At 34.9% G+C, this 26,569-nt stretch overlaps 1 protein-coding gene across 3 annotated transcripts in view; it reads right to left on the reverse strand.

The window, feature by feature from the left end:
* Positions 1-26,569, reverse strand: part of LOC103463227 (contactin-associated protein-like 4) — a 104,149-nt gene that overhangs the window by 24,557 nt on the left and 53,023 nt on the right. For all 3 annotated transcript variants that reach the window (XR_014087216.1, XM_081606035.1, XM_081606034.1), the window contains exons 9-16: positions 25,256-25,405; positions 21,117-21,288; positions 14,814-14,920; positions 11,406-11,525; positions 11,117-11,317; positions 8,791-8,953; positions 5,819-5,946; positions 4,481-4,651 (exon numbers count right to left, since the gene is read on the reverse strand). Coding sequence is in view for 2 of the 3 variants with exons in the window: in XM_081606035.1 (XP_081462161.1) it covers positions 4,481-4,651; positions 5,819-5,946; positions 8,791-8,953; positions 11,117-11,317; positions 11,406-11,525; positions 14,814-14,920; positions 21,117-21,288; positions 25,256-25,405 (1,212 nt within the window). In the remaining variant the exon portion in view is untranslated. The remainder of the gene's footprint in view (positions 1-4,480; positions 4,652-5,818; positions 5,947-8,790; positions 8,954-11,116; positions 11,318-11,405; positions 11,526-14,813; positions 14,921-21,116; positions 21,289-25,255; positions 25,406-26,569) is intronic.

A 26,569-nucleotide genomic window follows, 5' to 3' on the forward strand; every position in this document is an offset into this window, starting at 1 on the left:
TGGTTATGGAGAAACATGGCGTTGAAACATGTTCCAGATTCATCGTACATCTGGAACAAACCTCCAGAAAACAGCAAATAAATAATAATAAAGTCATAGTATCACAGGAATAAAGACATATGTGAATAAAGTCAAAATAATGCGAGAAAAAAGTCGGAATAATATTAGAATAGTCATTAATACTTTCAAAATAATGAGAATAAACTTGGAATATTACTTTATTCTGATTTAATTTTGACTTTATTCTCATATTATGAAAATAAAGTTGAAATAATACGAGAATAAAGTCATTATGACCTGTTTAGAGTTGCCTTTGATTAGTGTAAATTGAACGCTGATCAATACATTTGATGTACATTTGCCTGATGATTTCAATGAAGACATTAGACAAAATGTCATGTTTATTGCTTGTTTCATAACTAATGACTGTTTTATATTTTTATGAAACATAAAATAATCCTTTGAACTGCCTTGTTGTTGAAATGTGCTACATAAATAAACATGACTTGACTGACAATGGCTGCCGGAAAAGACAAGTGTTTTGTTGTTGACTTTAATTCCAGAAACCACCTGCTGCATTATCGTTGGTTGTGCAGGAGGCTCCACTTCTGCTTTTCCGAGATGTAAAATTGTATAATTGCACATCTGTTTGCAGCCACTTTCAAATGCATTTAAGTGACAGACTCCCTAAAACATTTCATTCTCAAAGGAGCTCAAAAGTAGCAGAAATTATAAAAAAAAGTAAAATCTCAATATCAAAGGATGATTTTGTGGAGAAAACTGTAATGAACACGTTTTGTATAGACCATAGACCTATCTTATGCTCCCCAGCACTTGGGGAAACAAAAGCAGAGTGCTTTTCTTTTTTATTTTTCCAAAAACCACAACAAAAAAAATCATGATAAAAACTGCCACTCTCTTGTTCTAGTTGAGAAAGGCTGCTGCAGGACTGAGATAAAAATTAAAACACGCACAAGCAAACACTCTCAAGGAATCATAACTTCATTTGGAAACAGCTGTCTGGCTCCGGTCATGTTATGAGTAATAATGATTCAGAGACATCTTAACTCCAGCTGTCACGATAACAACGCAGCGCAACGGAAACCTGCGTGCGCCGAGTTAACAATGAGTTTTCTTCATGGAGCAGCAGCAGCAGCAGCAGCGTTCGACTCAATCTGTCTATTTCTGCAAGCTAGCTGCACTTTTACTCACATGCTGAGTGAATTTACACGATTTAAGATGAACACATGAAGTTTATATACAACTTAATGCATCCAGTACAGGGTGAAAAACTCATTTTTTGTTTTGGCTCATATCAAAATCAGGTGGTTTTTTTTATAAAATAAAGATAAACAATGACTTATTTCCCAAGGAAAAAATAATGATTTTGTAAATAATATAATGTACTACATATGTAATACACATGTGATAGTGGGATGGATTACATGTGTATTACATGTGTTACATATAATACATATTATATGTAATATGTTTTATATGTAACATAACCATAACATCTATTACATATATGTATTATATAAATTATATATATATATGTGTGTGTGTGTGTGTGTAATATAATATCTATTATATGTAATATAATGCAGAAATTATATGTAATATAATATATTTGTTGGTTCTGTAGCTCCGTATATTCATGTGAATACCATAACGTGGTTTTAATGACACATTTCTGATAATTATCGAGTCAGTCAGTAATATATTTCATTAAATTGAGGAAAGGAATAGGATTAAATTAAAGTGTTCACTTATTCCTGCTCCTTTTCCAATGTGAAAGTTTTGTTGAGCTACATTGGTTTTGGTTATGGATGAAAGTTTTCTGTTGCTTGTTTTCTGGTTTTTTAAAATCTAAATTAATAATGAAAATGGAATCCAGTGTAACTGAGGTTGGCGATCAGTAGGTATCAGATTTAAAACACAGCGTTACATATATCTGACTGTGGGGAAAAGAAGAGAGTTTTTTGCTGGGACTGGTATGAAATCACAGAATGTGGGGAAAAACTGAAAATGTGGGGTGTATTGGGTCGTAAAAGACCCAATACACCATCTACGAGCTCTGCAGAAAAATTCCACCATGAGTTTATCCCGAGGCCAACAAAAACCCCAGAACGAGTCAAGAATGCGGAGCAAAACGGCAAGAAAAGCAAAGACAAAACCACAAATGCAGCAAAACCTGCTATGCACACTTTAAATATCCAATGGTTTATTGAACAGGGGAAGTGTGCAGCTAAACGCTTTGTGGGAGGGAGTTTCTGCATTTATAAGATGTTTTGTCAGCAAAAAGCTAAATATCCCCCGGAGTCAGAGCTCTTCAGTTTTATCTTTTGTAATTAGGGATCTTCGTTTTCAGCTAAATCAATTGAAACGTGAGCCGGAGGCCTCAGGCATGACATCATCGGCTGCTGCTTTTCCCTAAATGCTCCAATAAAAAAGTTTAAAACAGGACAAATATGTTTTTGGTAGTTTTGATGTTCTGTATTTGTTAACTCCAAGTTGTGGCATTTTAGAGTCCACAATATTAAAATCACAAGTTAGCAAAAATTTATGACTGTTTTTCAGTGTGTACATACAGTACCAAAAGTGTTGCATCTACACTGCAAAAATAGAAAATATTACCAAATATTTTTGGTGTAGTTTCTACACTCTCAGACACAACTAACTTACAAGTAATTTTTCAGTAAGATATAGGAACTTGTTTTATATGGAGCTAAATTGAAGCCATAAAATTGGTCAAAAGAAAAAAACACCCAGAAACTGAAAAACCCCACTTGAATCTGAAAAGTAGGATTGACCTCTTTTTTTCAGTTTTGAAATTTATTTTTCAGTTTCATTTATCTTTTCTTTCAAACAAACCTTATGGTGGCTAGTTAGTTCCATAGTTCTATGTCAATAATTTGCTCCTCTGGCTGATTATTTTACTCATAACACTGTAAAAATGTCTTGTTTTAAGTGAAAAAATCTATTCTCTGCTGTCTACACTGCAAAAATGCAAAACCTTACCAAGTTTCTAGTGCAAATATTTTAGTGCACTTGAAATAAGACAAAACTAATTTACAAATAATTTTTAGCTAAAAATAGGTGCTCGTGTTATATGGGGCTAAATTGGGGCCAAAAGAAAAAATCTTGAATCGCAAAAAAAATTTCTGTTTCAAATCTTTGTTCAGTTTCAATTCTCTTTCTTTAGTTTGAAAATAAATTCTCATTGTTCTCATTCTCAAAGTTTAAATTGAGGCTATAGAGCAGTGGTCCCCAAGCTACGGCCCACGGGCCGGATCCGGCCCGCCTCCCCATTTGGTCCGGCCCCCTGAACAATACCAGAGAGCATTCAGATTTTTTTTCATATATTGTATTTTCCAGTTTATATGTGGATTTTTCTTTAGCAGGAAATGTGTCCTGTAAACTGTGGGTGTTTTGTTTTGCATGGCGCTTTGCTGCCATCTGCTTGACTTTTATGCTATTTAATCAGTACGGTTGTTTGCTAGCGGTAGAGCAGATGAACACACGTTTGTTATGAACGCCACATTCCAGGTCGAATTCTTCCAAGCAATGCCTGTAAGCAAAATGAGCCTTTAAGTTAACATATGAGGAATTCATATGTTAAAGAATTCATATGTTAAAGTTACTTTCCCTCAATGGAATATATACTAGTCAGTCCCAGTGACCGTTTCACTAACGGTTTTTGCCCAGGTGCTTTCTGGGTAAAAATCAATCGAGAAACGACCTCCACCCCCCCCAACAATTTCAGGCAGCGCAGGTGATAAACGTGTAACACTTTTTCTGTTACAAACTGACTCCGGCCCCCCACCAGAGAAGGGAAAAGTTATGTGGCCCTCACAGGAAAATGTTTGGGGACCCCTGCTATAGAGCCTCAATTTAATGGAGCTAAATTGAAGCTATGGAGCTAAATTGAGACTATAGAGCCTCAATTTAGCTCCATAGTTTTACGTCAGCAATTCCTTTTTATTGATGAAAAATCCTAGTTCCACTGGCAAGAAGCTCATATATCTTACTAAAAAGTTGGTTTTGTCTTATTTCAAGTGTACTAAGATATTTGAACTAGAAACTAAACCAAAAATACTTGGCAAGATTTTGTATTTTTGCCTTTTGAATGCTGAATATTGCACTGTCTGCATTATTTTATAAATTTTCATAGTTAACTCTAGAAAAAAAGCAGCAAACAGGAAGAAAGCTCTTATGTAACTGAGGACGTTTCGTTGAGTCAACCCGGATGGCTCAAGTTTTCTTCCTCCAACTTGTGCGTTGAACTTTAACTCAGAGGAAAGCAAGCAAGCAGAGACGACCTTTCCTCCTCTGCAGTTCAATATTAAAACACCTGATTGCAAATCCTCTCAAGGGTCGAGCTCCAGAATAACTATCAGAGCTGCAGACTGTATTCAGACGGAAAACAACACAAACCCGTTTCAGAACCAGACAGCAGAAACATGGAGATGTCACTTACAGCTGAGCTCTATTCGAATGAAGTCCTTGATGCCGAGGTTTTCAAGGAACAGCCCAGAGGAAGACGTCGTCTTAAACAGAAAGGAGATGTCTGCGTTCAGCTCTCCATGAAAGGTGGGGAAGTGAAGGTACGACGTCTCCTTGTCAAAAAACGCAGCATTCCAGAAGTTCTCTGCAAAAACAATCAGTTTTCTGTTTCCACCTGGAAAGACTGAGGCAAAACTTTCCTTTTTTTTACGTCCGTGTCGCATATATCACATTGGAATAAAGCTCATTAAAGAGAAAACTCATTATGAGGGCTGTATAATGGAGACCATGTAGTAAACAAATGAACCAACTGTTCGGCTAATTAGGTGAGGAAAAAAGGCACAACAGCAGCTTTGCTATCCCATTTATGTTGATTTATCTTTAGGCTTTTATTTACTAACTCATTAAACTTAATGGATAAATTATAAGCATTCATCACAAGTAAAATATATCACCTAGTTTAATTTATTTTACATTTTCTATTGATAGTTATTATTACGTAGCATAAGGGAGCCATATTTTAGCAGGCTGTCCGCTAATTAGCAAGTTTAATTTGCTGCAGCGAAATTTCACAACAACAAGTTAAATGGAAAGATGGAGGCTGGAAACAGAACCGGACGATTTGGGTCCAAATCACATTTATTTTTAAAATAAAAAGAAGAAGAAAGAGGAGGAAGACAGGATAAAAATAACAAATGAGACGCAAAAGAGCAGAAAAAAGAGAAAATAAAAGAAGAAAATGAGGAAGAAAGACGAGTAGAAGGATGGATAGAGAAAGAGGTCAACAAAGAGAAAGAAAAAATGAAAAGAAATAAGAGAAAAGAAAGAAAAACAAGGGAAAAATGGAACATGGAAAAAAGAAAGGAGAGAAGATAAAAAAAGGAAAATGGAGGGAAAGAGGAAAAAAGAAAGAAAATTGTGAGAAAGTTAGAAATCCAAACAAAAAAGAGATAAAAACAGAGAAAAGAAAGAAAGAAAGGAAGAGAGAGAAAGAAAGAAAGAAACAAAGAAGAGAATATGGAAAAGAAAGAACTAAAAAAAAGAGAAGAAGGAAGTAAAGTAAAAAATGAATGAAAACCAAACGTTTTAACCAGAAATTCACCAGCCTGCAGTTTTTGTCTAAGTTTTTGTTAAGTTTAGTGGAAATATGAAAATTTCCTCTAAACTTAATATTTCGGTCCGTCTGATGATGTAATTTTTAAATATTAAATCTTGTATGGCTACTTTTCACTTTTACTCGAGTTAAAATATGTTGAAGTAGTTTTGCTCTTACTGAGTATACATTTTTGGGCCCCGCCTCCCCTGGACTTACTGTCTCCATGGCAACGGAGAGGCCCCACCCTGTAGGCGGCCTCCGAACCCGGCCGGTGAATGTCTCCCAGAACCAGCAACCGGACTGGGAGGCTCTCCTTCTGGGTGAGAAGGTCAGAGTCCTCAGTCCTGAGAAGGCAGAAGAGAAACAGAGAGCAGCAATCAGAAGTACACTGCAAAAACAGAAAGTCTTAACAAGTAATTCTAGTCTAGTTTTAGTGCAAATATCTGAGTACACTTGAATTAAGACAAAACTTACAAGTAACTTTTCAGCAACACATAGGAGTTTGTTTTAAGTAAATAATTTCTTAATATTGATGAAAAAGTTATAGTTTCACTGTCAGATTATTTCACTACTGAACTGCAGAGGAGGAAAGTAAGTACACCAAGTACAAGTTGAAGAAAGAAAACTTTAACCAGTTGGGCCAACTCAACAAAAATGTCCTCAGTTATGAAAGAGTTTACCGTTTTCCTCCTTTTTCCTGCTCTTTTTTTTTTTTTGGTACAGTTAGCCACTATAATTATTGAAATAAGGAAGCCATTGCTGTATCTGTGCAATATTCTAAAGGCTCTACACTGCAAAAACAGAAAATCTTACTAAGTAGTTTTTGTCTAATTTTGAGTGAAAATATCTCAGCACACTTGAAACAAGATAAAATTAACCCACAAGTAACTTTTCAGCAAAATATAGGAGTTTGTTTTAGTAGGTAATTGCTTAATGTTGAAGAAAAAGTACTACACTGCAAAAACACAAACTCTTACAAAGTGTTTTTGGTCTATTTTAGTGCAAATATCTTACATGAAATATATAGCAGCACGTTTTATGTCAATAATTCCCTAAAATTGATAAAAGTACTGGTTCCATTGGGAGATTATTTCACTTATACAACAGGATAAAATATCTTGTTATGAGTGAAATAATCTGCCAATGGAACTAGAATGTTTTTTTAAATAAATATTTAAAAGTCATTAACTTAAAACAAGCTCTTACATCTTCCTGAAAAGTTACTTGTGAGTTAGTTCTGTCTTATTTCAACATCTGCACTGGAAACTAAAACAAACATACTTGGTAACACACTTTGTGTTTTTGCAGTGTAACAAAAAAGGTAAAAGTTTGCCCACAGAAAGTCAAACTAAGCTAAAAAAAAGTGGAAGAAGCTGTTTGGAAAGCAAACACTCTGCTTCGACTAGTCATTTGTTCTCACAGGGTTAGTTGAGGATGTGCTGACAGAAAAAAAAATAATTTCAGCTGACACAACGTCTTAAGCTGCACAGTGTTAGCTTAGTGATTCATTTGCACATCCAAGCCAACTGTTCTGTTGCTGCAAAACACAAGAATGAAATAATGTGGGATTGGATCTGCTAAGACACTGGCAGCAAGAAAGTAAAGCGCAATTTAACAGGAGATAATCCGAGATTATTGTTCCTGGAATAGAAGATTCCTCAAATCACAAAGGAATTTATGAGTTTAAAAGTTTCAGGAACTCTTAAATTATCAAAACTGTTTCTGTTTGGGCAGGACATTAAGATTAAACAATGAGGTTACTGAAAGTTTATCCACTAGTCGGTAAACATCCACTAACCTGCTGAGGCGCTAATAAATGGAGCCATTTCTTCTATTTAGCGCTTTAGCTAACATTAGCACACGTCATTTCTACTAAATACATTTATACCGGTTAAATCCTGAATCAGTAATTATTTGGCTGGTTTGTAAATTTTATGTTGAGTATGTTTTGATAACTATTTATTCTGTTCAAGTAGACATTCATATTCATGCTTTTATTTTGAAGGGCATGAAGGCTGTTTATTCTTCTCTTTTTTCCCCAATAACTTTATTTAAAACAAGAAACTGATATTAATATGAAACACAAACTGTAGAGAACAATATATAAACATTAATGCAATATCTAAAAGTAGTTTATAACATGTAGATCATAACGTCAAAGTTCAGTTGATTCTTGAGCGGTTGAAGTCTTTCAGATGTAGATGTAATTTGAACTGAAGTTGGTGATTAGCTCCGGCTAGACTATGTGTGAAATTTGACATTGTGAGAATAAATTTGTCTTAATGGAAACAAAATAACCTTGAAAAATCTCACGTTTTTTGATAAAAGTTGTTTTTTCAGTTCTGTCAAAATTGGTTTCTTGGTTTCTTTTTTTACATCAAGAGTCACATGATCAACAGCTGCCTGTTACTACAGGAGGAAACCACAAAGAAGATGACAGGAAGTAGTTGGGGGATGATGGTATGTCATGTTTTTAATAATTTATTGTGTGAACAAACTTATTCACTTGTGATTTTAATTGCTTTTCTTATTTAATGGAATCACAGCATATGCAAAATTAGGTTTTTTCGACATTTGTAATGGAAACGCAGCTACTGTAATGCTTTAGCATTATCACAACTAATGTTTATAATTAGTGCCTTGGCGTTATCTAACTCTGTAGTGAGCAGTAGCCACCACTGGTTTTAACATAACAAATAAAAAACCTTAAGGAGAAAATCTTTAAGGTCTAAATATTAAAGAGCTGCGTTTCCGATGTGTACAAAACTTTGTCAATATTCCACTAATGCCAAAAAAACCACACAATTTTGCAATTGTGATGTTTCAATTAAATAAGAAACGCAACAAAAATCACATGTGAATAAGTTTGTTCACCAGATAAATATTCAAAAAGCCTGGTCTGCCATCATCCCTTAACCACTTCCTGTCGTCCTTTTTTGTCGTTTCTGCCAGTAGTAACATCTGGTTTTTGATCATGTGATTCATGTGATGCAAAAAAGTATTTTCATAGCAGTTTTGGAAAAATAAACCAAAATGATTACCAAAAAAACCAGCTCATCCCAGCACAAAAATATTTTATCAAAAAATCTTATTATTATTTTTTTTACTGGGATGTTTCTATTAAATGAATTTAATTTCAAAATGTCTTATGATCAGTAGAAATGCAGTTGCAGAATAATTCGGCATACCATAGGTCATAGTCAGCATCACAGTTGCAGTAGAAGCTCGAGTCCAGGCAGTTGTCCTGCAGACCACAAGCGCACTGCCGGCTGCCGGGCAAAGCTTCGCCCCAAAAGTTCTGGATCTGACCCGAAGCCGGGCCGCCGACCCACCAGCTGAAAGGAGTCCCATCTAATACAAAAGCAAAGCACACATCACTGGCTCACATGCAGAAAAATAATGGAATAATTTACATTTATTTAAAAGTTTTACATTTTTAAATACAGGTAAAATATATTAATTTAAAAAATTGTGATAGCAGTGCAGGCAGAGGCAAAAACTTGTTTGAAACTGAAAAAATATGTGAAAACTTCTTTTTTCAGTTACAAAATAATTTTACAGTTTCAAATCTATTTTTTTTTCAGGTTAAATTTTTTTCTTTTTTGAACAAACTTTATGGCCTTAATGTAACTCCATATAGCTACCCTGTATGAAGTAAGAATGAAACTGCACTTTTGATTTAAAATAGTGAATAAATGCATTGTTTCAACTTCTTGACTGTCATAAAAAATTGTAGATTCTTAAACAGAGAAGACTAATAAACTTTTAATATAAATTCCTTTGGAAGGTAGAAATGATGCACCTTTATTCCCCTAACGGATTCTGTTTTCAAGTTCACAGAATCGGAAATGAAAGCAAATGAGCTCAGAATACATCTGTTAGCAAGAAATGAGTTCAGTCACAGTAAAAATCTCAACAAACACAAACACACACGCTGATGCAATGCTTTTTGAATAACTAAAAAGAAACAAAGAGATTTACAAGGACATTTTCTTGGCATCAATGTAGCTCCACTGCTGTGTGAAAAGAGTCAATCAGTGACAGTTTCTGTAAAACGTCTCCAACATAAAATTTTCATTAAATCATGTTTTTTAATTCTCCCCTAATTAACAGATTTAGCAAATTAATCTCTCCATTGTACATAAAATAATTACCCAAAGCAGCTTCTGCTTGTTTCGTCTGCCAACACAAGCAAGTCTTTAAGATTTCTGGCATTATTGGACTGCCTGCACTTCAAAAACAAAACGTATTTTCTAGTGTAAATATCTTTGTATATATGAAATAGGACAAAACTAACTTCCAGGTAACTTTTCAGAAAGATACAGGAACTTGTTTTAAGTTGATAATTCTTTACTATTGTTAAAAATTTCTAAAATTTTTAAAATGGGAAAGTGTCTATTTTATGACACTTCCCCATTTTAAACATTTTAGAAATTTTTAACAATACTAAAAGATATTTTAAGTGAAAATATCTGCCAATATAACACATTTTTAATTAATATACGAAATTTATTGACTTAAACCAAGCACCCATTTGTTGTTAAAATGTTACTTGTAAGATTTTATCTTATTTCCTAAGACATTACGACGCCGTATCAGGCCCAATGCAGACAGAACTATAAGAATTTATTTTTGCCAAAATACTCAGGAATTTTCTAGAGAAACCTCAGAGATTTCTAAACTTGAAAAGCTGAAAAATTGCTACAAAAAACTCAAATTTTAAGATTAATCTGAGAAACTTTCTAGAAATTTTTTTTTCTGAGTTTGAAAAAAAAAAACAACTTTTGATAATTTTCTGAGTTTCAAAAGTCACAAATTTTTGACTTTTCAAACTCAGAAATGTTCAGGTTTTTTCCAGAAAATGTCTGAGATTATTCTCTAAGTTTCTAAGTTTCTTCTTTTAAATTTTCAACTTTTCAAGATGATACAATTAAAAAAATTTTCTGGAACATTTCTGAGGTTAATCTAAAAAGTTTTGAGATTTTTTTTTGCAAATTTTTGACTTTTGAAACTTTCCAGAAGGTTTCTGAGATGATTCTGAAATGGGTTTTTGGTGAATATTTACCCCTTTTTCAGTTATTGTTCCATGTATAGAGGCCCTGATACTCTTCCGCAGATATTTGCATTATAAGCTGGTCTCATCATATTTTGTGGATTTTGTGTTTTTGCAGTGCAGACGAACCCGGACAGGAAGTAAAGTGCCGTTTTCTCCCCCTCTTCCTCTCCACAGAGTCTGAAGTTCATCAGATTCTGGGCTCTTTAATTCCTTCCAACAGCCTTGAGCTGTGGATTTAAATCCTCGTTTAATAAAAGAATAAAATCTGATGATTTCCAAAACAATTGGGTGCTGCAATGATAAGGAAGTGAAATTTAATTAATGTTTTAAATAGTAACTTAATTGACTAAATCAGCAGTTCACTCCACTCTGTCCTGGTTTCAGATATAGAAAAGCTTACTTTGCAAAGCCGTTGCCTCCAGACATCTTTTTTTTTTTTTTACGTTTCCGGATCTTACCCAGGCTGTTGGAGAGGCGGGACTTCCTGCAGTGATAGGAAAGCTCCTGCTCGCAGTGCTCTGATTGGCTGATGACGGCGGAAAGCTGCTTCTCCTCAGACGGATACAGGAAGCTGGCGAAGTGTTGGTTGGTGTCAGCGGAGGCCTGGACTGGAGTCAGCTCTGTGTTGTTATGCTGGATTATAATCCACGTCTGGTCCTCTGGAGGACACAAAACGACAGCAACGCAGCTTATTACAGGTTTGTGTGAAATGAAAAGGAATCCACATTTTTAATGATGTTGTTTTACCCGTCATGTTGCAGTAAACGAGCTGCGGTTTGATTGGTCCGCTGCCGTCCACGTCGACGTAGAAGTGACCCGACGTGTCGCCTTGGTGCTTGTAGACCTCACACGACGGTTCGTATTTGGCTGTGCAGGAAAAGTAACGTTACGGGATTAGGGATTAGGAGCACTGAGAAAACATCATTACTTTTCTTAATATTCTGACCTATTTTTAAACCAAAATTCTGACTTTTTTTCAGAAGTATTACTTTTTTCTAAGAATTCTGACTTTTTTCCCTCACAAAATTCTGAGATTAAAGTCAAAATTTGAAAAATAATTAATTTCATAACAGCCATCTATAATTTGGATAAGTAAAATTTCATATCCCTTTTTTTCATTATAAAATTCGTAAAACTTTAACAAAAAGCGAACGTTTAAATTTAAATTAAAACAAGTTTGTTCTTCATTCACTGAAGTTACTGAAATTTTACACTGCAAAAACACAAAATCTCACCAAGTATTTTTAGTAGCTTCTACTGCAAATATCTTAATGTACTTAAGATAAGACAAAACTGACTTTAGTAGCTTTTCAGCAAGATATGAAAGGTTGTTTTAAATCAATAAATTCTTAATATTGATGAAATAGTTTCAGATTATTTCATTTATAACACCGGATAAATGTTTTCTTATAAGTAAAATTAGTTTCCAGTGGAATGAGTAATTTTTCCTTTTCTTGCTGAAAAGCTGTTTGTGATTATTTGAGTTAGTTTTGTCTCGTTTCAAGTGCCCTAAGATATTTGCACTAGAAACTAAACCAAAAATACTCGGTACGATTTTGTGTTTTTGCTCCTAAAAGTCTTTTTTCCCCAAAATAAATGTAACTTTCTGAGACTAAATGTGAAATTTTCCTCCTGCAACTTCTTGAAAAGTGAGTCCAATGGACTCTCTGTGCCTACATGTGTATATTTAGTGCATTTTTTAGTTATAATTTAAACTTTACAAAAGTTTTTTGTCTCATGTTGTAATTTTACCTTTACATTTAAGGCGTCTTATTGTGCTTTCAATTTTATTTGTAGCTTTGTGTAACCCTGCCTGGTCACTTTGCTGCTGAATTTCTCTGAAAAATGGACAATAAATAACATTTCTGCTCTATTCTTCACGTCTTTTCTCTGTTTCAGTGCTTTGCAGATTCAGTAGGAACATTTAACTTCTCTTTGATCCGTCTCTGACTTCAACACCGTCAAAACTACAATCCTGCAGATAAAAATATTAAATAAAAGTGATCGGTTTTGTTCTTTCAATGGGGAAAATTTTTTATTAAAGATATTTTTAGCACTTGAAAGTCTTTGGTACTTAAAAATATTAGGCGTGATGAAAAGAGAAGCAGCATTTAGGAGCTGGGAATTGACACGGTGCTTTTCGGAGCGCTTTGAAGACACAAGTGGGAGAAAATTGTGGCTTTCATCTCCAGCAGGATGCCGTCCCTTTGTTCTCTCCTCCGCTATCCCCCCGTGGAAAAGTGACATTTCGCTCCTGCATTATGTATCACCAGGGATGATGCTATTTTTGCTAAGAACCAAAGTATGAAATTTAGAGCAAACTTATCTGAAAGTCTCCAAAGACCTGCAGGTAAAGCGTCACGATCGGTAAATACGAGCAGGTTTACAAATGCATTTGTAAATAAAACATATATTTAAAACTAAATTACTTAACTCTTCTGTTGAGAAAAGCAGAATAGAAACTCAATTAATCGATTTGTACTAATTATTTACAGTAGGATATCTGCAGGTGAACAACAAGAAGAAAAAATCCTTAAGAAGTTTAAATGAAACCAGATTGTAATTTACAAAGCATAATGAAGTTTCACCACTTTGTTTGGTCGATTCCCGAATGAACGGAGATAATTACAGGTTTTAAATAACAGCAGAAGAAGAAATGCACAGGAAGATTGACTGCTGAGGGACAGACGGTCTAATTAAAGTAAGCTCAATAAAAACATGGCTGGAATAATAAGTCTGTCTGTTGGCATGGTTTGAAATATAAGAACAAACTTTTATACAAATGTAGAGGAAGATGCAGACAGGAAAGTTCATTTTCTTTCTTTACATAAGAAAATTTAAAGTTTAAGTTTGAAAATAAGATACATCTTAAAGTATTTATTCTAAACGAGGCTTTGAATAAAACAGGAAAAATGTAAAATATGACAAATCTCTTAAATGTTAATGCAATAATTTTCACTTTTCATGTAAAAAAAATAATATATTAAAAAAATAAACACAAATACAAACATAATAAAATAATCCTAAATTATAAATTATAAACAAAAGTATTAAAATGTAAATGATTTTTCCAAAAACAAAAGAAGAACGAAAATGCTTACGTTGAAAAAGTAAAAAAAATAAAATTACTAGAAAGATCCAGTTTTCTTTTATTTTTTTTTTCTACAAAATTTCGGAAATTAATCTAAACATTTCGAGGTATTTTCTAGCAAATGGCAGACTTTTCACGCTCAGCTGTTCCAAGGTTTTTCTAGAAAATTTCTGAGATTAATTTCAAAATAGAATTTTTTCTAGCAAATTTTCAACTTTTGGAAGAAAGAAGTTGAGAGAAACTCAGAAATTCAGAGAATACTCTCATAAACTTTTGCTTTTAAAACTCAGAAAGATAGAAGTTTTTTTCTAGAGAATTTATGATTGAACTACAGAAAAATGTAGACAACATGAAAAGTTGAGAACTTGTAAGAAAAAAACAGAAATTTTGATATTTCATAAATTTTCTAGAAAAAGCAAGAACATCTCTGAGCTCCAGAAATCAAACATTTGCAAGAAAAAAACTCAGAATCAAAATTTTGAGATTAATTTCAGAAAAATTCTGTGTTTTAATAATCAAAAGTTTTAACGTTTTTTTCTGGTCTAGAAAGATTCTGAGATTATTCTGAACATTTCTGAGTTTCTTCGAGAAAATTTTTGACTTAAAACTCAGAAGTTCACAAGGTTTTTCTAGAAAATTCTTGATTTCAATCTCAGAATTTCAGATATTTTTGACAGAAATTTCCTCCTTTTTTTCCTTTTATCTAAAAAGGCTCAAAACGCCGCGGTAGTAATGTCTGCTAAGTTTATCTGACATGTTTTATTTTGAATATATTTTCATATGAATGCAGACGCAGCTCAGTGGAAGCACGAGGCTGATTTCCTTCTTTACAGAATAAAGTCTCTCAGCTACACACAGATTAGTAATCCCGTGTTAATCTGCCGCTCTACTCTTCACACTATGTACTGATTTATATTTGATGCATTTTTTTGGTATGTTTTGTTTTTATTTTTTTACATTGATACTTTGCCTTTTGGTTTTTATACTTGCTGGAGCATCAATTTGGGACACGGATAAATCTGAATCTGCATTTTGGCCGTTTCTCTTCCCGCCTGGACGCTCACCGCTGTGGCAGGTGGCTCCTCGGTAGCCGCTGTTGGAGCAGTTGCAGTGGAAGTTTCTCCAGGACTGAGAGCATCTTCCTCCGTGTTCGCAGTGACTCGGCGAACACCTGCAGGGCAGAAACAGAGAAACGCACAAACGACTCGACTCAGTCTGCTTCAAAACTTCTTTCAAAGTTTCTCAAGGATGTTCGCAACATCTGTTGTGATGAAGAGGAGTCAAGCAGGGGCCAGAATAAAAACAACATATATAAATGTAAACATCCTGATGACCGGCGGGGTTGTTCTGAGATGTAACACCTTTCGGCCCGTCTGCCGAGGGGATGCAAAGGTGCTGCTCGACACAAAATCTCAATCATCGTGAAAAAAACTCATAAAAAATAATAAGTCTTGCAGCAGGGATGGTCGTCTGTTTTAAAATAGTCTGTTGATTTTCTCAAATGATTCTTTTTACTGCTGTCTTTTTTTTTTTCTTTTATCATTTTGGCAGCTACGATGGTGAATTAGGGCCATTCTAGACAGAAAAAGGAGTAAATTTTCACAGAAAAAAAAAAATCTGAATTTGAAAAGTAAAACATTTTCCAGAGAAATGTCCATGACGTCCAGAGAGGTCTCAAAACTTTTGTAGAAAAACAGGAACATTTTTGAGTTTGAAAAGTTGCAATTTGCTAGAAAAAACTCAGAAATTTCTGGCTTTTAAAAGTCAAAAATTTGTGAGGAAAAAAACGGAGAAATTTTTAGATTAATTTCAGAAACTTTCTAGAAAAAACTCAGAAATTTATGGGTTTCAAAAGTAAAAAATGTCCAAGTTTTTTTCTGGAAGATTTATGAGATTATTCTCTAAATTTCAGAGTTTCTTTGACTGTTCCCCTCCTGACCTGTGGGGGCGCTGCAACAAGAACTACTGAAAGAAAAGACACAAAAACCTCTGATGACGACACTGAGTGCAACTTTCTTCTTTAGGAAAGGTAAACAAAAATATAGCGGTGTCAGATTTTAGTGGTTGGAGGATTTTTCTTTTTGGCTTTAGCAAAAGAAGACAAGTTATTTTCCCCGCTAGCGCTAGCTTAGCACGTTTGTTTTGGTTGTATTTACCCAGAATGCATTTGAAATGTTCAAAAGATCTGAGAATGAAAAGGAGTTTCACTTTCCAGAAGGACAATAAGTTAAAACAAACAGCTAAAGCTACAACCAGATGGTTTTAATCAAACATATTTATGTGTTGGACAGATCTGAACGATACCTAAAATTAATTCAGAAAACAGCCCAGAATTAAGGTTTTCACAAGTTTTATGACAAAAAAGTTTAAAGTTGGAGGAAAATGAAAACTTTTGCAAGACGCTGCAAACTCCAAACTTCTCAACTTTGCTTTAAGTTGTGTTTCAGAATCTGGGCTCAGCGTGCGACTGGCTCTGCTGCTTTCAGTCCCTGCAGAGCCGTTTGTGAGCTGCTGCCATTACATCTAATTACGTGAGTCAGGTGCAACGTAATATTTAAGTTTATTAAGGTGGGCTGTTGCAATTCATCACAAATTAGCTTCATGCTAATGACTTAATTTGCATAAGGAGTCCATGACGTACAGTTAAACTTTTATTTCTTGTTTTTTATGTCATTTCACAATCACTTATCGCGTAAACAAAGTTATTCACGTGTGATTTTAAATATTTTTTTTATTAAATTGAAACACTGCAATTGTAAAATTCTGTTGATGTTTTTTGACATCAACAGAATACCAACAAACTCTTGCTCACAGTTGTAATAGAAATGCAGCTACAGAAAAATGTTTTTTTTGTTTTGCTTTTTTATAAACAAACGTAAATAATTGCTTTTAAATTTATCCAAATGTAAAAGAGCAAAATGGTGCAAAAGAAAAGCAGAACATGTGGGAGGGAATGGAAACGGTTCTGATGTTCAGCAGTGAAGCAGGAAAACAGGACTTTGAGTGGAACAGAGCAAAAATAGTGCCGGCACGTTTTCCTGCACTGCAGTTTTATGACCTTGATCTCTGATCAGAATTACCGATTTTTCCTTTTTTTATATGTAAAATTTACCGAGCTTTTTATAAAAATATATAATTGTTTTTTTCAAATACCTTCTACCTTTTATTTTCTTTTTAGAGTCTGATAAAAGTGACATCTGAGGTGAAAAACATAGAAACGTCAACAAAGACACACACTGCAGTTAAAGAATAAAATGTTTTAGAAAAACTGATTCTTTTTGTGTTTGTGAGAGAACAAAGTTTGTAATTCATCTTTTTTCTGCACACTTGGCTTGTTTTAACTGCGACCTTGCAGAGAGTTTGAAAAATGAATCACAAAGAAACAGAAACGATGTCCATAATGTGACTCGGATTTTTATTTCAAGTCTTTTCTTAAAGGATCAAAGTTCAATTTTTTTTTTAACTTCAGGTCATTGCAATTCAAAACAAAGTAGAGATGAATGTTTTATTTTTCCTTAGCAATTCTTTTTACTTTAGTTTAAGGTAATACAATATATACCTTTATAAAAACGCTACTAAAAATATGAATTGTTTTATGGCTGACATTTAATTAGAGGCAATGCATTAGACAACATGTTAGAAGCTTAAAAACTGACGAATATTTATTTTAGTAATTGGTTATTCTATCAACTACTATGACAGATGCTAGAAATTAGGCGAGGGCATTTATCGTATCGTTTATCATTCATCGTGATCAGATTTTCATTTATTGTTGTCACAGTAAATTCCAGTTTGTTATGTCTAAAGCCCCCAAAACTGTCCTTATTGTCAGGATTGATAGATTTACGATTTTTTCCACATTGATCAATAAAAGCATCAATAAATAGAAAATAAATTTTAAGATGAAATTACAGTGATTAGTAAGTCTGTCGCAATAAGCAATAAATCAATTAATCGCAAATTAAAACAATCTAGATAATTTATTGTTTTTCTTACGCCTCTCTCTCATAACAGCTTGGTGCTCTTGGAGGCCCCCTGGTGGTGTGGAGGCCATAAGCGCAGCGGCTTAGCCCTTCTAGACCGGAACTTGTCGGCGGCAACACATCTAAATTTGCAGTACCGTAATACCGCCACACGTAGCGCTATCTGAAAAATTCCAACGGTTTCTGAAAGGGGAGACGTTGCACTTTCCAGCAAATATGGGGTTAATACGGAAACTTCACAGCTGCAGCTGCAGAGAGTGTAATTAATCCGGGGGGCACTCGTTTAGTAGAGGGTAAATTGCGAAAATAACTTGCTGGATATTGAAAGTTCCAGTTGTTAAGGACACATGGGTAAGTATATCATCTCACAGGACATTTAAAGAACTACTGACAATTAAAATAAGGAAGATTTATTTAAGCAGACGCTCGAAACTCCGGCGTAATTAACTCGCATATTCTTTGGTAATGTGAGCTTAAAGGTTGACAGTTTGTTTACCAAATAATTGTGTTTAAAAATAATATCAGAATAACAAAAATAAATAAATAAACTGAAGATACAGATGGAAAGGAAATGAGGAGTATTTATATAAACAGAAGAATTATTGTCTTATCTTTTCATATCAGGTTGTAAATTAAATGCAAGGTCAATTTCAAATTATTTGCCAAACGGGTTAAGTGTTCCTCAGCGTGAAGACGTCTGAGAAACACTGATCTAGATTTATGCAAACTTCAGCAGATTAGAAACTAATTTCCGTCAGTGTGTCCCGTCTTTAGGGTGATTAACGTTTTGCACGCGCCTCCATCGTGCTGCAGTGTTGGAAAATAAAAACTTTCTGCTCAGGTTTGACTCTAATCTCTCCTGGATTACTGAGATTCCAGGTTTCCAATCTTCTCGGTTTCTATCACCGCCTCCGGCTGAAACAGCGCAGCGGCTTTCCCGACATGCTCACTGTCACTGGTGCATTCTGGGAAGACTTTAAGCTACGGCAGCCTGCTGAACAGAGGAACCAAGGCAGCAGGGAAGACGTGCCTTTCAGTCTGAGTTTCTGCTGCTCCTGTTCAGGGATTCATCATCACGTCTCTCTTTTATTCACAAAGTGCTTCAGCTCAACATGCAGGCCATTAAAAGTGCAGCTGACTGACCAACAGACTCCCAGAATGCACTTTGCTCTGGATAAAGTTGCATGCGGCGAGTTAAAGCTACATTTTTCACATTTTAACAGTGAAGCTATTTCTGTTTTATGCAAGTTAGATTTTAGTAAACTGTTTCTATGTCCAGAATGCATGAAGAATTAGAGAACCTTTAATTATTTGCTCCAATTTCAGAGGTTTACATGTAACTTTACTACGCCTTTAAACAAACCCACAGATTTTACTGATTTGTAATATTCTGCAGTTAAATGGCAGCAGATCTGTTGGTTTATTTCACCTCAGACACACTGTAACAGAGAACAGGGATGTTTTCTGTGTCAAAAGGAAACTTTTCATTGGTGCACAGAGCAATCACATGCGGAGCACCCCAAGGTTCAATCCTGGGACCCTTCTTATTCAGTAAAGATGTGCTACCACTAGCTCAGACTACAACAGGAAACAAGATACGCAGATGATACACAGCTCTACATAACAATGTCACGCATTCATGCACTAGACAAATGCTTAGAACGAATCAATGCATGAATGTAAAAAATGTTCGACTTTTGAAATATTATCAAATATTAATCTCAAAGTTTCTGAATTTTTTGGCGGACATTAATTACTCTTTTTTCTCTATCTACAATGGCGCTAATACTGAGCATTGCTTTAAACATGCCAAACCCATAGGGGGCAGTGCAGCCCAAAGCTAAAGTCTCTGTCAGCCAATCAGATTGCTTCAAAACAACCACAGCTTCCTGTTAGGAGTCAAACATGGCGCCAGGAAGTCACATTTAACTACTTTAAATGCTGTATTAGAATATAAATTTAATAAAAGACGATGTTCATTAGGAAACATGTCAAAGCAAAGCATGTGGTATATTGGCACATTATTTTAACGCAGAACCAAAATTCTTTGTTTACCAGTGTCCATTTTGGTTGGAGTTATATAAATTAGTAGAAGGTTAACCAAAATGGCAACTCAACCAAAATTACTGTGAAAATGTTTGACCTCATGTCAGAACGCCAGAGAAAGACGCCACGTCTTTAAATAAAGTAAATATCGGTTTCAGCTCTACATGCACCTCAGGTCAGACGTATTCGGTGTCTGACCTGAATTCGTCCACTGTTCTTATAACCTGCATGTCGTGCTGCAGTATGAATAAGAGACCTGACAGTGAATCCATGAAGAATAACAAAAAATAACAGAAAAAAAGCTGAAGTTGCTCAAAGTCTTCACTGAGACAAGCACTAAAGATCTGAATTTCCAGTTTTTTGTCATTTTTATCCATAAAGCTTTAAGGCAACCATTCAAAAACTCTGAAGCTCACTGTTGGTTGCCATAGCAACTCAGAAAACCAAAAAAACACTCCTGCTTTGTTCTGGATGTCAGCAACATGTTTGTCTGAAACCCCTTTGCAATGCGTCAAACACTAAAGTGATGCTGAAGGACTTTTCTAGTTGTGTAAAAAGAAAATAACCTTCATTTTATTGTTTCCGCATCATTAAATTGTTTCCTAGTCAAATGGACAGGAGCAGAGTTATGGTTTTTACATTTCAATTGTTACCCAAAAGAGGAATGAAACTGTAAATTTTTCTACTAATTCCCAAATTTAGCAGCATATACTTTAAGGTGATTAACTTCCAATAGTAGGGAGTTGAATTGATGCACTGCAAAAACACAAAACCTTAATTTTGTTTAGTTTTTAGTGCAAATATTTTAATGTACTTGAAATAAGACAAATTAAAAATCATTGTTAGTTTCAAAATATTTTTTCAGTTTCAACATTTTTTGTTTTGAAAAACTTTATGGCACCAATTTACCTCCATAGATTTTCGTCAACAATTCCTTAGTATTGATGAAAAATACTAATTCCACTGGCAACAAACTCCTATATTTTTGCTGAAAACTTAACTTGAAAGTTAGTTTGGTCTTATTTTAAGTGTAATAATATATTTCCACCAAAAATTAAACAAAAACACTTGGTAAGATTTAGCATTTTTGCAGTGCAGTACTTTAAAAATTAATTTTATCTAAGTTGCCATGTTAAATAAACATAAATAAAGCTTCCTTTATTTATTTAACCAACTTAATTGCAAATTATCTTTTTTAAGTTGGAGCTCCATTCTCTTTTTTAAGTGCACAGTAAGACATTTATACTGGTAACTAAACAGAAATACTTGGTAATATTTTGTGTTTTTGCAGTGTGTTCATCTGGAGTCAGCACAGGGTCAAAGTTCAGCTTTACAAACCTGTCAATGATGCCACACATATCAATCTTCAGGTCGCTGTAGTTTCCCAGACGTCTTTCTTGCACTTTTATCAAGTCGACCGTTTCGCCGTCCAACTTCAAGAGACGCATGCATCCCTGAAACCCCTGAATCGGGTTTCTGCAGCTGAACCCGCCGCCCTGAGCAGGACAGCCTGGAGGCACAAACACAAACGAGCTGGATGTCAGGGGAACATCTGAGCAGGAAAAAGGGCAGAAAATAGAGATGATCTGTAGTATTTATTAACAAAGAGGTCAAATCTGACTTTGGAGTTTCGGATTGAAATATTTCTGATATGAACTCTTGTGTAGCCAAAAAGGTAAATATTGACCCATTAGCTGTGTTTCTATTGGTCATATAATTGAACAATTAGAAATTTCACAATTAAATTTGCCTTGTGAAAACACACTATTTTGAGAAAAAACTGTTTTTTGTTAAAAAGTTCTGAAACTATGGTGAAGTGGTTTTTTGGTTGTATAAACATTGGTTTATTTTAATTTGTGTTTCTAGTTTAATAGGAACAAAAATTGCGAAATTTTGTTTTTTCTACATTATTGAAATGTTTTCAAAGTTTTGGAAACATTTGTAATGGAAACGCGGCCAATAGTGAATGTGAACGATTCACCACATCTGGTTGTTAAATATCTGACTTAAATACGAGGCTCTTAATGTGAAAAAATGGTTTCCATTGCAGTTTTGCAAAATCTATTTCGATAACCTTTTATGAAAAAATGATTTATTAGTGTGTTGCTAGCTTAGCCATTGCCTCCTTTGCAATTTCAGCAAATTAAGATCTAGTTTTACCAGCTGTGTTTCCATTACAGTTGTTTTCAAAACTTTGATGATATTCTGCTAATATCAAAAAAATATATAATTTCACAATTGTGGTGTTTCCATTAAATAAGAAATACCATTAAAATCACATGTGAAGAAGTTTGAATAAGTCATTAAAGAAACACGCTGCGCCATCGTCTTCTTTGTCGTTTCCTCCAGTAGTAACATCCAGTTGTTGATTAAACCAGTTTAAATTCCTTATCCTTGGGTAAAAATGTTTTCACAAAAAACTTGAGTTTTTTCGAAACTGCCGTGTTTCCATAAAGCAAATTTATTTTCATAATTTCAGTCGCTATAGTGGAAACGCAGCTATTTTCTGAATTGCAGAACTACATCGTTGAGAAAGATCGGGTTTTTTCTACTTTGACAAATAAAAGTGTTCTGTTTTGAAGTTATAAATGTTGTTTTTAGTGCGTATAAGAGAAAAAAGGGAGAAAGCCTGTCCTTTCATGTTATTTTCAGGTACTACAACGAAGTAAGTTTTTTGTTATTCGAAACAAAACTTTATTAAACGGTAGAAATAGACACCCTTAGTGTCCGTTAGTGTAAATTACTGTTGAAATCTTTCATGTATGGTTGCATTGCCGGTATGTATTAAGTTTGTAACTTTGTAACATTGTTTCTGTCTAGCGATAGCGCTCTAATGTGTTTTAAGGTAGAGTATGTTTATGTTAATTAGATGCGAGGTTATCGCGAGGTTATCAGGTGCGCAATTGGTAGCCTAGATGTACGCATATAGATGTGATGATCGGTAGAAATTGAATGTAGTGTATTTTATGCTGCATGTGATCGCATATTTACTGTATTTTTTGTCTTGATTTCAGTTTTACCCTTTTAATTGTCATTAAACCTGCTGACAACGTCCTTTGCATCAGACATGCACCAGTAACGGCACAAAAAGTGTCGCTTAAAACGACACATTGATGTTTGTGGTCATAAAGTTAAAAAGTTCAAAGCGAATAGATGCACAAAGTAAAATCCCCAGAAAGCAAAGGCATGAGGTGAAAACTAAACTGTCGCATCTTTGTTGCAGTGTGATTATAGTGTGTATATTTTGTGTTCCTGAACAGGTTTAGACTTTATCCTGCTGCCTGAAAATCCATTTAATTGTCATGTCAAGGATGTGCAGAGAGAGCTGGTGCAAAATCTCTGACATGTCAGCAACTTTAAAATCACCAAAATGTCGCTTCAGCCTAGAAGAGATTATTTGTAATTAATCTCCAGCGTTTCAAGGATTATTTGTTGTCTTTTGAGGATCCTCTACAAAAAGTGTAAAATCAAACCGATATTTTTCTGTCTCTGTTGTGTTTAATTCAAATTATGCAAGCGCTTCCTGAAGAACTGTCTCATTTTATTAGCTGGTTTTCCTCAAACACCTTTCCTATTATCTCTGCCTGTGGGATGTGTTTTTTCGTTACAGTCCTCTCTGCCTCCAGGCACAAGAAGAGTCTTATCCTGTGGAGAGAAAAAAAAGCTACGTGTATTATCCTTCAGAGATTTACGCTTTAGGTTTATCCTGGATGATGACACAGAGTGGCCAAATGCAGCGACTTCGCTGCAGGCTCTGCGCTGCTCCAGTTAAAGACGGGCTGACAGGAACACAGTTCAGCTCATGAAAACAGGAGAAGAAGAAGTGAATAAGATGACACACTGCTCTGTGTCACTTTCAATTTTAGAAACATAGAAGAAGAAGAAAGAGAAAAATGGTGAATTTCAAAAGGGACATGTTACATTGAGTTAGGTGGGAAGTAAATGCCTCTTCATTTACGATTTATGAGTTAAATGATGATATTTACCAGCTGTAAATAATTACAACTCCTCCCAGGTTAATCAATAACTGTGTAACACTTAAAGTACATTATTGGCTGTCTGCACCATCAAATAAATATTGATAAACTGTAACTTAAGAGTCTCACACTCCCCTCCGAAACCACTGCACACATAAAGGTGTGCAAAACATTAAATTAATGTTCAGTAATCATTAATTCAGTGGAAATAATGAAGTGCAAACTTATAGTATGGACCCGTCGCATGTTATTGTTTAACAATAAATCAGGAAATGTGGCAGATGAGCACAACGCTGGAGGGCAAACAGCTCATTATTTTTACATGCTATCTGCAGCCGCGCCGCCGCCGTGGAACGACTCTGTTGACTAAATGAAACCCAGAGACGTAGATATTATTCATTTCGTGCTTCGCTCCTCAGCAAAGTGAAAATAACGCAGGAAAAATGTTTAAGAATAACTGAAAAACACTTTTTTTTTCTCACTCTGTGTCGGCTGCGCTGCACACAGACCTGTTGCTATAGCAACGGACAACAACGCCATGGTGTCTATTCACCAGGATTCAACACCAGAAAGCGCTCAAACACTTCCCACACAAAGAACAGAACATTCAGTACGTCACAGTTTCATGTTTTCAGTTTCAGTTTTGCGATTGTTAATAAGTGGTTCTGTGGTAGATTAGCTACCGCTGCTAACAGCTAAGCTAACACAGCGGTGGTGGATTAGCTCATTTAAACATCGGCTCTACTGATGATCTGTCAGAGTTGATGGGTGTGTCGCCTTTTTTATTATTTATATAACTGAACGGAAACACCAAATTCCACACCACATCCACATGTTAAGGTCGTCACAGTCAAGCTAGCATAACTAGCAAAACCCTGCAAAACTCTGACTTGTTATTTAGTGAGCAACATTTTGCTCAGCAATTTTCTCATAAGGGGAAATGTGCAGTGACTTAATGTGCTACAAAAAAAGTCCTAACTAAAGGGAAAAGTAAATGGAAGATGGTTTAACCCAATAACAGGACAAAGCAGCACAATAACATCTGTAGATTATCGTGCTTTATGTCGCCGCTGTGCAAAAAAGTCTTTATGAGAGAGTTCAGCTCGGTTTTGGCTCGGCTGTCAACATCTTCCTTTAATCTGCATCAAACGTGTTTTTCTTCTGTATGAGGTTTTAATTCTGACTTTTGTTACCTCAGTAAACAAAAGTAGGAGAAGTTTATTATTTTAATGAGAAGGAATAAAGAAAGTATGTTGGACTGTGATGCATTAAATTAGGAGCAGAGAAAAAGAAATTGAGAAAAGCTTGACTCACTACAACCTATAAAAGATAATTGTATCTGCAGTACAAGCTTAAATTTTAACCAGTGTCAACAGTTTTACCATCTTTCACACTGAAAAACTTCTGTATAAAACATAGATGTTTTTTTTTGTCTCTTCCAGTCTGTAAGACGCATTAAATACCAAACATTAATCAGATCTGTGATGTTTTTGCTCTGACCGCCAAAGAAGAGCTGACTGTCTGCGGCGGGAGGAAGAGGGATGCTGGTGTGAGCCGTGGCTCCTTCGTCTCTGTCCACCGTGATGCTCAGACGGTTTTCCATCGAGTTCAGCTCCACAGAATGCCACTGGCCGTCATTCAGACCCGCTCCTGAACGTACGCACACACAGAAACAGCAACAAGTCACATCACTGCACTACATCTCCATCCATAACAGGCACATACCTGATTAATTTAGCTTTTTACTCAATAAGCTGTGACCTAACTTGATTGTTTGGTTATAAGCAACTCTCTCAGCATTAATTTACATAAACTTGTCCCAACAAGCAATAAATTAATTAATTGCATGAAAAATTAAAATGAGGTAAATAATTTCAGGTTGCATAATTTATCATTTTTGTATTTCTACCAAAAACTGGATGATAAAAATCTTCAGTTTGGTGTTTTAGTCTCAACTAGGACAGGTTGGACAGGTTTGCAAACAAAAACTTCACAACTGATTTTATTTGTTGTTTCTTTGTTGATATGACGCTAATGTTGCAGCATTTCCATTAAGCAAGAAACAAAATTAAAATCACATGTAAAAAAGTTTGATCACACAATAAATAAACATTGTCATCCTACTACTTCCTGTCTTGTTCTTTGTCGTTTCCACCAGTAGTAACATCTGGTTGCAAAACGCACCATTTTTGATGCAGCGGAAAAAACCTCTAATCAAAAAACCATTTTGTTTTCTAAATTATTGTGTTGAAGCAAATGTATTTTTTTATTTCCAATGTGTGCAATTTTGAGATCAGTAGCTGCGTTTCCCTTACAACTGAGCGCAAAACTCTGTTGACGTACCGCTAATGTTAAAAAAATAAAATTTCATAACTGTGGTGTTTCCATTAAATAAGAAGCATAATTAAAATCACACATGAATAAGTTTGTTCACACAATAAGTCAGTAAAAAACACAATGCACCGTCATCATCCTATTGCTTCCTGTCATCTTCTTTGTCGTTTCTGGCAGTAGTAACATCCGGTTGTTGATCATGTGACTCATATGATGCAGAAAATTGAATTTTTTATGAAATAAACTAATTTTGATACAGCTGAAAACTCACCTCATCCTCAAAGAAAACTTTTCATCTAAAAACGTGAGATGTTTTTTTCCCCCCAAAATTTCAGTGTTTCCATCAAGCGAGTTTATTTTCATAATTTCAAATTGTGCAATTTTTTGGCCATTGGAAATAAACTACTATGAAGTAGTACCATGAGTACCATGAGTTTGTTTGTAGTCGATCTGACATTGAAGCTAAATTAAGCTGACGGG

This window comes from Poecilia reticulata, chromosome 4 (genome assembly GCF_904066995.2).
Source record: "Poecilia reticulata chromosome 4, P_reticulata-male-v2, whole genome shotgun sequence".
NCBI classification, from domain to species: Eukaryota; Metazoa; Chordata; class Actinopteri; order Cyprinodontiformes; family Poeciliidae; genus Poecilia; species Poecilia reticulata.